The 15639-nt window shown below is 48.3% G+C and overlaps 1 protein-coding gene across 1 annotated transcript; it reads left to right on the forward strand.

Moving 5' to 3' along the window:
- Window positions 1-2572: 2572 nt before the first annotated feature.
- Window positions 2573-15082, forward strand: MUCL3 (mucin like 3). The gene is given in 5 exon segments (XM_012503181.2): window positions 2573-2654; window positions 10251-11217; window positions 11219-11526; window positions 11529-13360; window positions 13829-15082. Coding segments are annotated over 5 exon segments (3336 nt in total). The 3' UTR covers window positions 13976-15082.
- The last annotated feature ends 557 nt before the right edge of the window (window positions 15083-15639 follow it).

The raw sequence follows: 15639 nt of genomic DNA on the forward strand, positions 1-15639 counted from the left end.
AGCTTCTCCGAGGGCAGTTTTCTCATCTGTGGAAGGAAGGACCAGGGCTAAGTGGCCTGCAGGCCCCTTCCAGCCCTCACGGAACCCAGGTCTGGACAGCTGGAACCCCTGCTCATCACCTTCTCTTCCCAGTCCCACCCTCCTCCCTGACAATCAGAGAAGCTCTTTCGCTGAGGACAGTCTGCTCACAGCTTCCCTTCTCACTTCCCTCCACAGGGAGCCCCCTCAGGCTGGCTCTTGAGCTCCCAAGGCCCTCCGATTCTCTCCCCTCAGGGCAGGTGCAGAACCCTCCTCTGTGGTGCCCCCTCGGTCCGCTCTGGGAGGGTGGTGAACAAGTTATTGCTAAATAAAATGGTACTTCCTCCACTTGTCTCCCAGATGCTGTGGGTTTGCCCAAGTGCATGGGCTTTTGTGTCATGCAGGCCCGGAAGGGCCAAGTCTGGTCTGCCACTTACCAGGGTAAGTCATTCCCTGATCCGAGGCTCATTTATCCTCACCTGTAAAGTGAGGGTGACAGGTGATAACTCATAGGTGAAGTGCTTAGTACATTCTTCAGTACATAGAAATGCCCAAACATTGGTAGCTGGCAGGGTTGTTTCGTGACTGGCCTCTCAGCCTCCAGCTCAGACAAAGCAACATAGACTGACTGTAAGAGACTGTTTTGGGCCTCCACCTATCTCCAGGTTTCTCTACCCCAGACACCAGGGTCCTTGGGGTGGAGTTGTAGCTCAGAGAGAAGGGAAGGGGGTGTTCGTTCACAAACACTGCTTAGTGCTTATTCTAAAGCAGAGATCCTCCACTTCAGCAAAATTGGTGTCCTGGGCTGGATAATTCTTTGTTGTGGAGACTGCTCTGGGCATTATAGGATGTCCCGCAGCATCTCTGGCCTCTACCCCCTAGATGCCAGTAGCATCCCACTCCAAATTGTGACAAAAATGTCTCCAGAAATTTCCAAATGTTCCTTTGTGTGGGCAAAATTGCTCCTCCCTGTACAGAACCACCATCCTAGAGGCTTGGGTCCCTGGGGAAAGGCAGGGGGGAAGGGGACCAGTGAAAAGGGGGACTGTCAGTCACCCGTGTCCACATGGAGTTGCAGAGGACAGCCTGTCTCTGCCTTAGTTTCTCCATCCTGCAGGATATATTGCCTGGGAGGCAGGCTGCCCAGTTCTGAGTAGTCAGTCTTTGGCCTGACTCCATGGAGCCTCATTAATCTCCCATTAACCACATTAATAAGCAGTTGGCCTCCACTCCTCTTCCCACCTATTCCAGCCCTGCCCAGGGCTTAGGGACAAGTCACACCAAGTAAGGAGAGGAACCCACGTGTCCAGTTCTCCACTCCTCTCATGAGCCCAAATGCCCTGAGGGCCTGGCCTCCTGCCCTCAGGTCCTGGACCTCTCTACGGCCTTTGCCTGCCCCCACTTCCCTCAGAAAGGCATCCTCTGGCCCTGGCTTCCACTCCGTCCAGGCGGAGTGGAAACATTTATTGATTGCCTACTGTGTGCCAGACACTGTCCCAGGCTCTGATGACACAGCAGGGATCCAAGGTGCTTACTTTCCATGGAGACCCATAGTGGGCAGAAAGGGGTTGTGACTTCTCTGTGCTAGAGACCCAGGGAGTCTGTCCTCCCCTACTCCAGCCCCAGGCACTGTCACTGGGGAGACAAGTGAGTCTCTGAGCTAATGCTTGCTTTAGGCAGGAACTGAGGAAGGGAAGTAGGAGCTCTGGGGTGCTCCTAAAAATGAGATGTCTGCATTTCTGTATAGGAGTGAATGGGGACTTTGAGGCAAAGAGACAGCCGCGGAGCTGAGGTGGGAGGGAAGAGGTAGAGCGAAAGCAGAAGCCCCTGTACACTGAGCATCTCTTGGCCAAAGATCTTGGCCTCAGTCCCTCTGGGTGGCCTGACCTGTCTGTGTCCCTGGTGAGGGGTGTGACATATGTCCCTGTGGTTCTGTGTCTTGTCTCTGTCACTGCCTCTGCACTCTCCACATATTGTTGTATGACCTCTGAACATCACGAAGCACCTTTCTCTGCAGCGAGGGTCATTCGAGGGCTTTCTCTCGCCTTTGCTCTTTCACCTGATCCTCGCGGACAGCTCCACCCAAGGTGGCAAGAATGACCATGTGTGAATAAGGGGTGTGGAAGCTGGGCTGATGCAGGAGAGGTGGGAGGGTGCGCGTGAAGCTGGACACAGATCAGAATGTGAACCCCACCCCGTCCTGCTCCCAGCCAGAGCTCAGTCCTTCTAGAACCAGGCCATTCGCTCCCCACTTCCCCAGAGCCCTGGAGGCACCACCCTCGCTTCCCTCCACTGGGGCTGGCTCCGGTGCCTGCTCCTTTCTGGTTCCTCTGCCCTGCCCCCAAATCCCACCCCTTGGCAGGCACCCAGGTGCCTGGCTCCATGACGCAGCAGCTGCGGTCTCCTCTTATCAGGGCTCCCCTGTGGGTTGGGGTGGCTCCATTTGTTTAAGACTTAGTCCTGAGGAGCCCCAGCCCCCATGACGTCAAGATTGGCTCCATATAAGGTGAGGGGTCCGCAGCCCATGGTCCCCAAGCAGCCACCCAGCTCTGACATGGCCCAGCCGGTCCACAGCCTCTGCTCCGCCTTTGGCCTCCAGTGCTGCCTCCTCTTCCTTCTAGCTTCTTGGGAGGCAGGTAAGATGCCCACAGGGGGTACAGAAGACAGAAACAGCTTGTTTCTTAGTGTTCACAGGGTTGGACAACAAATAGAAATGAATGAAGGGAGCGCGCACCGGGCTGCTACAGACGGTTGTCTAGAGTGTTCTCTGCTCAAGTTTGCTGGCTAAGGGACATGTAGTAGGAGATGAAATCCAGCCTGTGCTCTGCTCTTTAAAACATGGCTCACAGGGCTGCACCCATCCAGAGGGGGTTTCTTCAAGTTTGCATAAAGACACTGTAGAGGCTGGCAGCCCTGGGCGGTGGGGGTAGGCACCTGGCATTCATTGAGCACCAACTCTAGCTCTGTGCATGGAATTCATAGCTACTCATGGTGATTTCTTTCCTCTTCTTCTTCTTCTTCTTCTTCTTCTTCTTCTTCTTCTTCTTCTTTTTTTTTTTTTTTTTTTTTTTTTTTTTTTTTTTTTTTCTTCTTCTTCTTCTTTCTTCTTCTTCCTTCTTCTTCTTCTTCTTCTTCGAAGGAGTCTTGCTCTGTCGCCTAGGCTGGAGTGCAGTGGCGCAATCTTGGCTCACTGCAGCCTCTGCCTCCCGGGTTCAAGCGATTCTTCTGCCTCAGCCTCCTGGGTAACTGGGATTACAGGCACCTGCCACCACGCCTGGCTCATTTTTTTGTATTTTTAGTAGAGACAGGATTTCACCATGTTGGCCAAGCTGGTCTCAAATGCCTGGCCTCAAGTGATCCGCCTGCCTCGGCCTCCCAAAGTGCTGGTATTACAAGTGAGAGCCACCGTGCCCAGAGACTCATCTCATTTCATCTCAGCATCCCCTAAGGTGGCTAATAATATCCCATCTTATAGTTGAGGAGAGTGGATTCACAGTGATTATGTCCCATATCTCACAGCTAGAGGGAGGTAAGCAGGGATTCCAGCTCCACTGCCCCCAGCCCTGGGGGGACAGGTGGAGCTTCTCTCCTGAGAGCTCTGTTTTGTGCAGACCTAGCTTCCAGTCCTGACTCAGACCCATTTGCCTACTCTGGCCTTCCACACCATCTGTAAAATGGGCTGGATGCTGCTGCCCGGCTGTACCAATATTTGATGCCTACAGAGCATTTACACTGCACCAGGTGTTGCTCTAGGTACTTCATCCACGTTTACTCATTTAATCCACATGGCGACTCAGAAAAGTGTGTGTCAAAGGCTCTGTTCCTGTCTTACAGTTGGGAAACATCTCAGGGCTTTGATGAGAAAATGACTATGGACAAGTTTAATGAACAAAACAAACCCTAAAGATAAGATGAAATTGTGAAATTAGTTCACTTAGTCAAGAAACGGACTGCGACTGAACCCGGGGAGCAGAGATGCTGAACACAGGGGCGATGTGGAGGGTCCGGGCAATTTGGAGGAGGGTCTCCACAAGGCAGATGTAGAACAGCAGATTCAGAGACACTGTCTACCCACTGGACAGTCATCCAAGGACAGAGCCATCCACAGGGTGATATTAGAGGCAGTGCCCCTTCCCTGAGCGCAGTCAGGTTGTGGCCAGGGGTGGAGGCAGGGGCAGGTGGGTGGTGAATGGCGGGGACTGAGGAATCTTTGAGCTGCCTCTGAAAGGTCTCAGGAGTGCAGCCTGTCTGTGCCCTGACTTGATGTCTGTCTCCCCTACCTTGAGGGTCTGGAGACAGAGGTACCAGAGCCGCCCAACACCTCCCGGCCCCATCTCTCCCGCCTTTCCTTCCCCTTCCTCTCAGGCGGATTGTCCACTGGCTGCTCTCTCCTCCTTCCATCTTGCAGCTTAAGGAAGAGGAACCTGCAGGGGGCAGAAGGGAATCCACTCCATACACAGTCGCTCTGAGATTTGCTTCAGGGTGGAGATCTGAATTCCTGAGATTCCGATGGGGCCATGTGGGTGTGGTCTCGGAGAGGAGATAGGCGTGGCTGGGCGGCATGGAGGGAGGGGTGGGGAGGACAATGGGAGCTGGCTGCTCCCATTCTGCAGATTTTGAAGACAAGAGTGAGTGGGTTACAGGTGGGGAGGGCTTGAGGCTGGGCTCGGGTTGTGATGAGGTCGGGTGGAACTGGAGTGTGAATCAGGGCTAGTGCATGGCTGTGCCCAGCAGAGAGAGAGGCCAGGGCAGGAAGCAAAGAGGGACAACTGGGATGGATGAAGCCCTTTAGTCTACCATTCTGGTGAGGGGGCCCTGATATTTGTCCACAGGACCAGTCAACATCTAGACAGATAATTAGATCCTGGAACCCAGGAGTCTGCATCATGCAGTCACAGAACCACAGGTACAGTCTAGATTAAATCATCCGAGAGCAGCACAGGTGCAGTCCAGATTAAATCATCACAGGGAGGCACAGGTGCAGTCCAGATTAAGTCATCAGAGGGAGGCACAGGTGCAGTCTAGATTAAATCATCTGAGGTGGCACAAGTGCGGTCCAGATTAAATCATCACAGGGAGGCACAGGTGCAGTCTAGATTAAATCAGAGGGAGGCACAGGTGCAGTCCAGATTAAATCATCACAGGGAGGCACAGGTGCAGTCTAGATTAAATCACCACAGGGAGGCACAGGTGCGGTCTAGATTAAATCATCAGAGGGAGCACAGGTGCAGTCTAGATTAAATCAGCAGAGGGGGCACAGGTGTAGTCCAGATGAAATCATCTGAGGGAGCACAGGTGAGGCAGGAGATGGGAATTGGGGCTGGGGTCCTTGGAAGAATCTAACAAGAACATTTTCCTATAACAAATGTTATTTGATTTAATTTCTATAACACAAATAATGTGTGCTCATTGTAGAAAATGGAAAATAGAAAAAATTTGAAAGAAAAATAAAATCTCTCTGTATACTCCCCAGTCCCCAGGCAATCATTTGATTATATCTCCCTTTAGCTTTCCTTTTTTTTTTTTTTTTTTTTGTAGAGACAGTTCTCTCTATGTTGCCCAGACTGGTCTCAAACTGGTGATCCTCCTGCCTCAGCCTCCCTAAGTGCTGGGATTATAGGTGTGAGCAACTGTGCCCACCAGCTTTTCTTTTTCTATGTCTGTGTTTTAAGCCACTTATTGAACTCATACTGTATAGGTATTTTAACAAGCATTTACCCACATTATTGCAAATGGAGCATGCCATTTATGGGGGTAAGGATACCAGGAAACACTAGAGATGCTCTTTTGGGAGAGCGTGCCCTGACAGAGACTCCAAGGCATCAGTTGCTTAGCAAGATGTTCTCCCTTCCTTCCTTCCTTCCTTCCTTCCTTCCTTCCTTCCTTCCTTCCTTCCTTCCTTCTTTTCTTTCTTTCCTCCTTTCTCTTCCCTTCTTTTCTTTTCTTTTCCTTTCTTTCTTTTGACAGAGTCTCGCTCTGTGGCCCAGGTTGGAGTGCAGTGGCATGATCTTGGCTCACTGCAGCCTCTGCCTCCCAGGTTCAACTGATTCTCCTGCCTCGGCCTCCTGAGTAGCTGGGGTTACAGGGTCCTGCCAACATGCCAGGCTAATTTTCATATTTTTAGTAGAGATGGGGTTTCGCCATGTTGGCCAGGCTGGTCTCGAACTCCTGATCTCAGGTGATCTGCCCACCTTGGCCTCCCAAAGTGCTGGAATTACAGGTATAAACCACTGTGCCCAGCCGATGTCCTCCCTTTCAAATGAGTGAACGAAGCAGATGGCGGGGACCTTTGGCATTGTGCATCGTTTTGATGTTGTGGGATTTGTTCTTATTCTTTTATCCCAGCTGAGCAACCACCCACAGTGTCTTGTGCTAAAGTTGGATTTCCCTCTCTGCACCTCCTGCCTATTCTTCAGTGACCAAAACAGTTCTTTTCGGGCTATGATGGTTGTATGTGGAATGAATACCTCCTGGTGAAAACTTCATAGGGAAATAAGTCACTACCAAAGTAGATTGTCTGGGGAAGAGATGCTCCTCTTGTCCCGGGGGTTTACACTGATTTGCCTCTTAGCTGCGTCAGGACCAAGGAATCCCTTGAGCTTTACCTCAGCTTTTTACAATCTATGGTTCCACAACTGTTTGATGCAGATCTAAAATTCTAAAATCTTGTTATCTCAGTCTAGTTATGGACTGTGATCCTGTGGTTTAATGACAACTGGTATCCCAGAATTGGTGGGCCAGAGGCCTTCTTTCAACATCTTTTAATCTCAGAGCTCAATTACTTAACAGCAGAAGTTGCCCTTTGGTCTTCCAGCCTGCAGAGGTCACAAATACATTTGGTTTTTACTTAATGTGCATGACGAAATGTTGTTGGCAAGGCTTCTAAGGAGTTTTCATCAGTCTTATTCTTTCATTCTTTATTCAATAAATATTTACAAAATGCCTCCTATGGACCAGACACTGTTCTAGGCTGGAGACAGCAATGAACAAAACAAATAAAAATCCCTACCAGGCCAGGCCAGGCCAGGTGCAGTGGCTCACACCTATAATCCTAATACTTTAGGAGGCTGGGACGAGAGGATCACTGAAGACCAGAGTTTGAGACCAGCCTGGCCAACATAGTGAGACCCTGCATATTAAAAAAAAAAAAAAAAGGTGGGGACGGGGCATAGTGGCTCACATTTGTAGTCCCAGCTGACAGGGAGGCTGAGGCAGGGGGATTGTTTGAGCCCAGGAGGTCAGGGCTGCAGTGAGCTGTGACCATGCCACCGCACTCCAGCCTGGCGTAGAGTAAGACTCTATCTCAAAAAAAACACAAAAAAACAAACAAACAAAACAACAACAACAACAACAAAAACCCTGGCCGGATGCAATGGCTCATGCCTGTAATCCCAGCACTTTGGGAGGCTGAGGCAGGCAGATCATGAGGTCAGGAGATCGAGAATATCCTAGCTAACACAGTGAAACCCCATCTCTACTAAAAATACAAAATATTAGCTGGGCATGGTGGCACGTGCCTGTAGTCCCACCTACTCAGGAGGCTGAAGCAGGAAAATCACTTGAACCTGGGAGGTGGAGGTTGCAGTGAGCCCAGATCACACCACTGCATTCCAGCCTTGGCGACAGAGCGAGACTCCATCTCAAAAAACAAACAAACAAAAAACCTTGCCATTGTGGAAATTTAATTGTATTTATCACATATCAGAAAGCAACGAGTGCTGTGTTATTAAAACACAGCAGAGAAAGTGGCCCAGGAATGCAGAGGCTGCTGTTTTCAAGAAGGTAGCCACAGCAGGTGAGAGGTGGATGGAGTAGGCACGGGGGTAGGGCCACTGCTCAGGCTCCCCTTACTACCAGGAGAAGGACAGGGCAAAGCATGAGATTATTTCAGAGACTACAATGTGGATTCAACAAACATTTAAACAGCTTCTGTGCTCCAGAGTCTTCCATGGTCTGTTCTTCCTTTAATTCTCACATTAAGCTGGTGCAGTCAGCATCATGGTTATTTACAGTTGAGAACATGGAGCTTCAGAGCACTTAAGTGACCTGAGCAAGAATGCAAGACCACTGAGGGACCGAGCCTGGATGTCAAACCTGTCTTCTGATTCTTTAAGGCCAGTGGAAATTGCCCTTTGCATTGCTGCCAGCTCATTTATTCACTCAATAGATGGTCATTCATCCCTTATCATGTTTAAAAACATCTGGGGCACAGTGAAAAGTCTAATTTTGCCAATTACTTAACCTCTTTGCATCTCCTTTCCCCACCTGTAAAACAGTGAGATCACAATCCTCACTTCACAGGTTCATAATTATTTGATTAAATAAACAAATATATGAACAGCACCTTTCAGGGAGTCCACACATGTCAGTGTCTTTCCTTCTTTAAAAGACTGGGCTGACCTATTGGCTGTGGACTGTGGTCTTAACCAGCAACGATCTGGGCCCGGGAGCCCAGGATGTGTGTTCAGATTCTGTCTCGACCTCTTACTTGCTGGGTGTCCTTGAGAAGATTACTTAACCACTCAGAACCTTGTTTCTTCATCTATAAAGTTTGGAGAATAGGATAGTTCTCAACCTCAACAGGTTCTTGTGAAAAGTAAATAAGTTAATGTATGCCCTCACTTGTAGAACCTGCCTGTCTCATTGTAGAGCTCCAGAAAGGTTGCCTGTTGCTATTGTTGTGGGACTATGTACAGGTCACTTTTCCTCTCTGAAATGTAAATTTCTCAGATGTAAAATAGGGGAAGTTGACCGCTTCTAAAGAGCCTTATGGAGCATTGGGAGATCAATCACCATAGAACAGAATCCAGAAAGAGAATGTCTGTGAGGCCACCAGCCATGTCCTGGGGCCAGGGAAGGTGTCCAATAAACAATAGCTATTACTGGTATTGCTGCCAAGGAGATCAGGTATGGGATTGGGACAGTGGAGTGCAGGCCTGATCATTCAGCCCCGTTCTCTCCCCTCACTCTCAATTCCTTTCAGAGACTTGGGCTTCTCTATTACCTTCATACTCTCCTTGTCCCGCCCATATTTCTTTCAAGGACTAAGCTCCCCAGGCCGATTCTGCCCATCAGCAGGCAGGTGGACTGTGGTTTCTTGTGATTGGGAATAGGTCCAGGTTCCAGTTGCCGCCTTGAGCTAACAGGGACCAGAAACCTCAGTTATGTAATGACACTAATTCTTTCACTCTTTGGTGATCTCTTGGCCTTCACTCTTTTGGCTAGGTATCAAGAGACATCTCCTGTGTCTCCATCAGGTTGTTTTTCCATGGAATTAAGGCGTGTATCTGTCCACTGATAGGGGTGTTTTCTCTCACACCCTGTCCTTAAACATAGTCAGTCCCTCCCACAATCTAGTTGCCTCGTTTACTCCTGTCAGGACCCCCAAGCAGATATCTTTTCCTTTCAAGATGGCCCCCTTCATCTATCCCCAGTTGGCTTGAAATGTGTGAAGAGGGGGACCCAATGGGGTGACCATAAGGGTTGGGTCATCTCATCCATTCCCCTCATCCAACTTTATCACTGAAATGAAAGCTTCCCATCTCCTTCCTTTACCCATCCTCCATTCTTCTTATACATCTCTCACTCACAACCTGTGTCTACCTGCTAATCCCTAGGGAAGTTCTGCCAGAGGTCTTACCTCAATTTTTCACACTGTTACATTTGGGATGGTGTTAGAATGTTATGGAAAGGTGAAGAGTCTAATGTTTATTTCTAGTCTTCTCAGCTATGCCATAGAAAGAAGACTCCATTCCATAAGTTACAGACCCTAAAGGGGCATCTGCAAAGTAAAATGCTAGTCCATACATGCCCTCAAACCTTACCATTGGATAGGCATGGCAGGGAGTGGAGGTCGGCAGGCACGCAAACAACTGTAATGTGAAGTTGAAGGTAACAGGACAGAATGATGAATAAAGACCTTTTCAAGCACGGAAATGAAGCTGGATTTTATCTGCTTAGACGGATCAGAAAAGATGCCCTAAAGCCAGAAGGCCTTGAGATGGAGAGTTGAGGAGATGTGGAAAGGGATGAGGTAGCATGCTTGCTGAAGGCACAGCCTGAGCCTAGGGGCTGGAGGTGAGAATGGGGAATAGATATCATAGTATTCAGAGGAGACTGGCTGGGGAGTCATATCGGGGGGGAACAAAGAGATCCCCTAGAGAAGGAGGTGGGAAGGGGGAGTTGGAGAAGAACATGGGGGAAGTTTCTTATTTGCCTCTCTCCCTCCACAGGTGCTACTACATTCCAAGAATATCAGAAAACTGGGGAACTCTCAACATCCGATCACATATTTCCCCTCACTCCAGGCGTTGTTTATAGTATCCCTTTTGATCACATTGTTCTGCATTCAGGACAAACACCTCCAGAGCTCCCTAAATCTACAGAAATCCATGAGCAAAAACGCCACTGCAACACCACACGCCATTCTAAGCCAACTGACAAGCCTACAGACAACTCCAAAACTACAGACCACAAAAGCTCTACAGATAATCATGAGGCTCCTCCCACTTCTGAAGAAAACTCCAGCAATCAAGGGAAAGACCCAATGATCCGGAACCAGCGCTCTGTTGATCCTGCTGACTCCACTACCACACATAAAGAATCCGCTGAAAAACAACATATAACGCCAGCACCCAAGAGCAAAATAAATTGTCGTAAGTCCACAATAGGCAAATCAACGGTAACAAGAAAGACAGATAGAACTGGAAGACCTTTGGAAAAGTCCATGAGTACTTTGGATAATACAAGTACCACCTCACATAAGACTACAACTTCCTTCCACAACTCAGGCAATTCACAGAACAAGCAAAAAAGCACATCTTTTCCAGAAAAAATCACAGCAGCCTCAAAAACAACATACAAGACCACAGGAACCCCAGAAGAGTCAGAAAAAACTGAAGATTCCAGAACAACAGTTGCCTCAGACAAGCTCCTGACAAAAACTACAAAAAACATACAAGAGACCATATCAGCCAGTGAGATCACACAATCTCTAGCAGAGCCTACAGAACATGGAGGAAGGAGAGCCAATGAGAACAACACACCATCCCCAGCAGAGCCTACAGAACATAAAGAAAGGACAGCCAGTGAGAACACCACACCATCCCCAGCAAAGCCTACAGAAAATGGAGAAAGGACCCCATTGGCCAATGAGAAGACCACACCATCCCCAGCAGAGCCTATAGAAAATGGACAAAGGACCCATTGCAAATGAGAAGACCACATCATCCTCAGCAGAGCCTACAGAACACAGAGAAAGGACCCCACTGGCCAATGAGAACACCACACCATCCCCAGGAGAGCCTACAGAAAATAGAGAAAGGACAGCCAATGAGAAGACCACACCATCCCCAGCAGAGCCTACAGAAAATGGACAAAGGACCCCATTTGCCAATGAGAAAACCACATCATCCTCAGCAGAGTCTACAGAACATGGAGAAAGAACCCCAATGGCCAATAAGAACACCACATCATCCCCAGCAGAGCCTACAGAAAATAGAGAAAGGACAGCAATGAGAACACCACACCATCCCCAGCAGAGCCTACAGAACATGGAGAAAGAGCAGCCAATGAGAACACCACACCATCTCCAGCAGAGCCTACAGAAAATAGAGAAAGGACAGCCAATGAGAAGACCACACCATTCCCAGCAGAGCCTACAGAAAATAGAGAAAGGACAGCCAATGAGAACACCACACCATCCCCAGCAGAGCCTACAGAAAATAGAGAAATGACAACCAATGAGAACACCACACCATCCCCAGCAGGGCCTACAGAAAATAGAGAAAGGACAGCCAATGAGAAGACCACACCATTCCCAGCAGAGCCTACAGAACATGGAGAAAGAACAGCCAATGAGAACACCACACCATCCCCAGCAGAGCCTACAGAACATGGAGAAAGAGCAGCCAATGAGAACACCACACCATCTCCAGCAGAGCCTACAGAACATGAAGAAATGACCCCATCGGCCAATGAGAAGACCACCCTATCCCCAGCAGAACCTACAGAAAATGGAGAAAGGACCCCATTTGCCAATGAGAAGACCACACCATCCTTAGCAGAGCCTACAGAACATGGAGAAAGGACCCCACTGGCCAATGAGATCACCACACCATCCCAAGCAGAGCCTACAGAACATGGAGAAAGGACAGCCAATGAGAAGGCCACAGCATCCTCAGAAGAGCCTACAGAACATGGACAAACGACAGTCAATGAGGACACCACACCATCCTCAGCAGAGCCTACAGAAAATGGAGAAAGGACCCCACTGGCCAATGAGAACACCACACCATCCCCAACAGAGTCTACAGAACATGGAGAAAGGACAGCCAATGAGAAGACCACACCATCCCCAGCAGAGCCTACAGAACATGGAGAAAGGACACCATCAGCCAATGAGAAGACCATACCATCTCCAGCAGAGCCTACAGAACATGAAGAAATGACCCCATCGGCCAATGAGAACACCACACCATCCCCAGTAAAGCCTACAGAACATGGAGAAAAGACTACATTGGCCAATGAGAAGATCACACTATCCCCAGAAGGGCCTACAGAACATGGAGCAAAAACTACGTCAGCCAATGAGAAGATCACACCATCCCTAGCAGAGCCTACAGAACATGGAGAAAGGACCACATCACCCAATGACAAGATCACCTCATCTGCAGCAGAGTCTACAGAACATAGAGAAAGGACTACATCAGCCAATGTGATCACACCAGCCCCAGCAGAGCCTATAGAACACGGAGAAAGGACCACATTGGCCCATGAGAAGATGACAGAAGTCACAAAAAAGTCCACAGAACACCCAGAAAAGACCACGTCATCCACAGAGAAAACCACAAGAACCCCAGAAAAGCCTACGCTATACTCAGAGAAGACCACATGCACCAAAGGGAAAAACACACCAGTCCCAGAAAAGCCTACAGAAAACCCAGGGAACACCACACTGATCACTGAGACCATAAAAGCCCCAGTGAAGTCCACAGAAAACCCGGAAAAAACAGCAGCAGTCACAAAGACTATAAAACCTTCAGTCAAGGTCACAGGAGACAAATCTCTCACTACTACCTCTTCTCATCTAAATAAAACTGAGGTTACTCATCAGGTGCCCATTGGTTCTTTCACCCTCATTACATCTAGAATGAAGCTGAGTTCTATCACATCAGAAGCCCCAGGCAACAAGAGCCATCCATACCTCAATAAAGATGGCTCACAGAAAGGTATCCACGCTGGACAGATAGGGGAGAATGATTCATTCCCTGCATGGGCCATAGTTATTGTGGTCCTGGTGGCTGTGATTCTCCTCCTGGTGTTCTTTGGCCTGATCTTCTTGGTAAGGGACAGATGTGCCCCACAGAAATCAACCTATGGGATAGGGAATTGAGGACACATTAGGGGTCAGAGTTACAGGGAATAATGAGTCTAGGAAAAGAGACATGGCAGAAGTGGGAGGAACAGTAATAGAGGGAGAGTTTTGGTGAAAACTAAGGAGAAAGACAATAAATACACAGGAGGCAAAAAGCTGGAATTGGGGAAAAGGCTGTGGCTGAGAATGAAAGGGTGTGAAAGAGAAAGTGTGGGGGGTGGAGAGTCTGGGGTATGATAATAGGAGGTATAAAGACAAGGAGAATATGATAGAGTGGGGAACTGGAGATGGAGCTGGGACTCATTGTATTGGATCTGGAGCTGGAATAAACATCAAGGTTTGGATGGAATCTTGAGAATAGAATCAAGACCTGAGGTGAGTGTTGCAGAAAAATCGCAGATTGTTCTCATTCCTCCTTTCTCATCCCAATCACAGGTCTCTTATATGATGCGGACACGCCACACACTAACCCAGAACACCCAGTACAATGATCCAGAGGATGAGGGTGGCCCCAATTCCTACCCGGTCTACCTGATGGAGCAGCAGAATCTTGGCACGGGCCAGATCCCTTCCCCACGGTGATCTTGGAGCAGGCGCCCAGCCCTGGCTCTTCCATGCTCTGCCCCTTTCCTGGATGAGGAACTGGACTCACAATTTCTATTTCCTGGACTACAGGAAGGGCAAAGAATACTGATGGTTACCAGTATTAACCCTTCCTCTGTTCTTAATTGAAATTGGTTGGGGAATGAGGTGATAAGCAAGGAGGGTGTAAGTTTAGGGGACAAAGAAGAAAGAATGAATAATATGAGCAGACATTCCCTGTAGAAGGTGATGGTCTGAGAATGAAAAGGTGTTTGATGGACATGTCGTGGGGGCACCAATGCAGAACACTGCACTGAGTCCTAAAGGAAGGACAGGAGCCTTATAGGCAATGCCCCAGACTGACCTGTGAGTGGGGATTATGGGGAAAGGAGGGACTGAGGGCAGAGTCTCTGGGTTTCAGGACAGCATTATGTTATTTCCATTCACTATTACTTAAGAGTTTGTGTGTAAACAGGCTCATCTCTGAGTTCTCAGGACCCTTGCCCCCCCCATTTTTTTAATGAAAAAAACAAAAAACAAAAAAAACGGATCCAAGAAGAAAAGAGAATTTATTTCCTTCTCCACTCTCTCCATGCCGTGGAGAAAAAAAAAGTCCAGAAGAAATCATAAATATCTCTCATCCACATGGTTGCTTCCCCTTCCTCCCAAATCCCTTAGTTTTCCTAAACGTCTACAGTGGACACTCTGTTGGTTTGGCTTGCTGGGTTGTGGGTGGACACACGAGGAGGGGATTTTTATTTGGCCAGCAGTCTCACCCACTGATCTCCATCCCAGACCTTCCCTGATGGTGTCTCAGCATTTATTTTCCTGTCTCTTCCATCAAAAGCCAGCTGTAGCTTTATCTTGTAAAAGTTACCCATCTTCTCTACCATCCCCATCCTCTCTCCTCCCACCTTCACCCCAGATTCCAATTTTCCTTCTTGTAGGCATTTCATCTGTGTGTGTTTTTTGGATTTTCTCTTTCTCTTCTTACGGCCATTTCACCTTATTACTGATTGGGCAGAGGGGGAAAAGGAGAATGATGATGATAGTTTCCTTCTGTCTATTGACCTTTTTTATAATAAAGTATAACATGTTTATAAAGGGCATCATAGTTATTAGACTATCCATTGGGAGAAAGTTCTGACTGGCGTTCCTGGCTCTGGCTGAGATCTTACAGAAGAGGAGGAGCGAGAGGAGCTGGAGGGCAGGACTGGCAATCTATGGAGGGTCAAGAAAGGGGAGGCTGAATTTCCATTGCTCCAAAAATGGCTCCTTTCTGGGCTTAGATAAGAGCCAGCCTCAGTCCAGGCTGGGTTTATTTGCATGGTGACAAAATGAGTAGAAAAACCTGTCAATTAATAAGCAAGTATTTTAAAGCAACTATTATATACTCTGTTGAGGATATAAAGAAGTATAAGATATAGTTCTCACCTGAGACACAAAGACATGAAAATTAAAATTAAATAATTCAACAAGAGTTGTCACAAGTTAGGTGCTATATAGAATAAAACAACACCCTAATTCATTAAGCCCAACTCCGTGAGCATCTACTGTGCCCCCTATTTATGTTAGGACACCAGCCCTGCTCCAAAACCGTTCTGTGCCCATGTCAGTCCCAACAGAAACCTCCCATCACCCATGCAGCCTTGGCTCTCTTACCA

The sequence above is a fragment of the Nomascus leucogenys genome, chromosome 22a (genome assembly GCF_006542625.1).
Source record: "Nomascus leucogenys isolate Asia chromosome 22a, Asia_NLE_v1, whole genome shotgun sequence".
Classification (NCBI taxonomy): Eukaryota; Metazoa; Chordata; class Mammalia; order Primates; family Hylobatidae; genus Nomascus; species Nomascus leucogenys.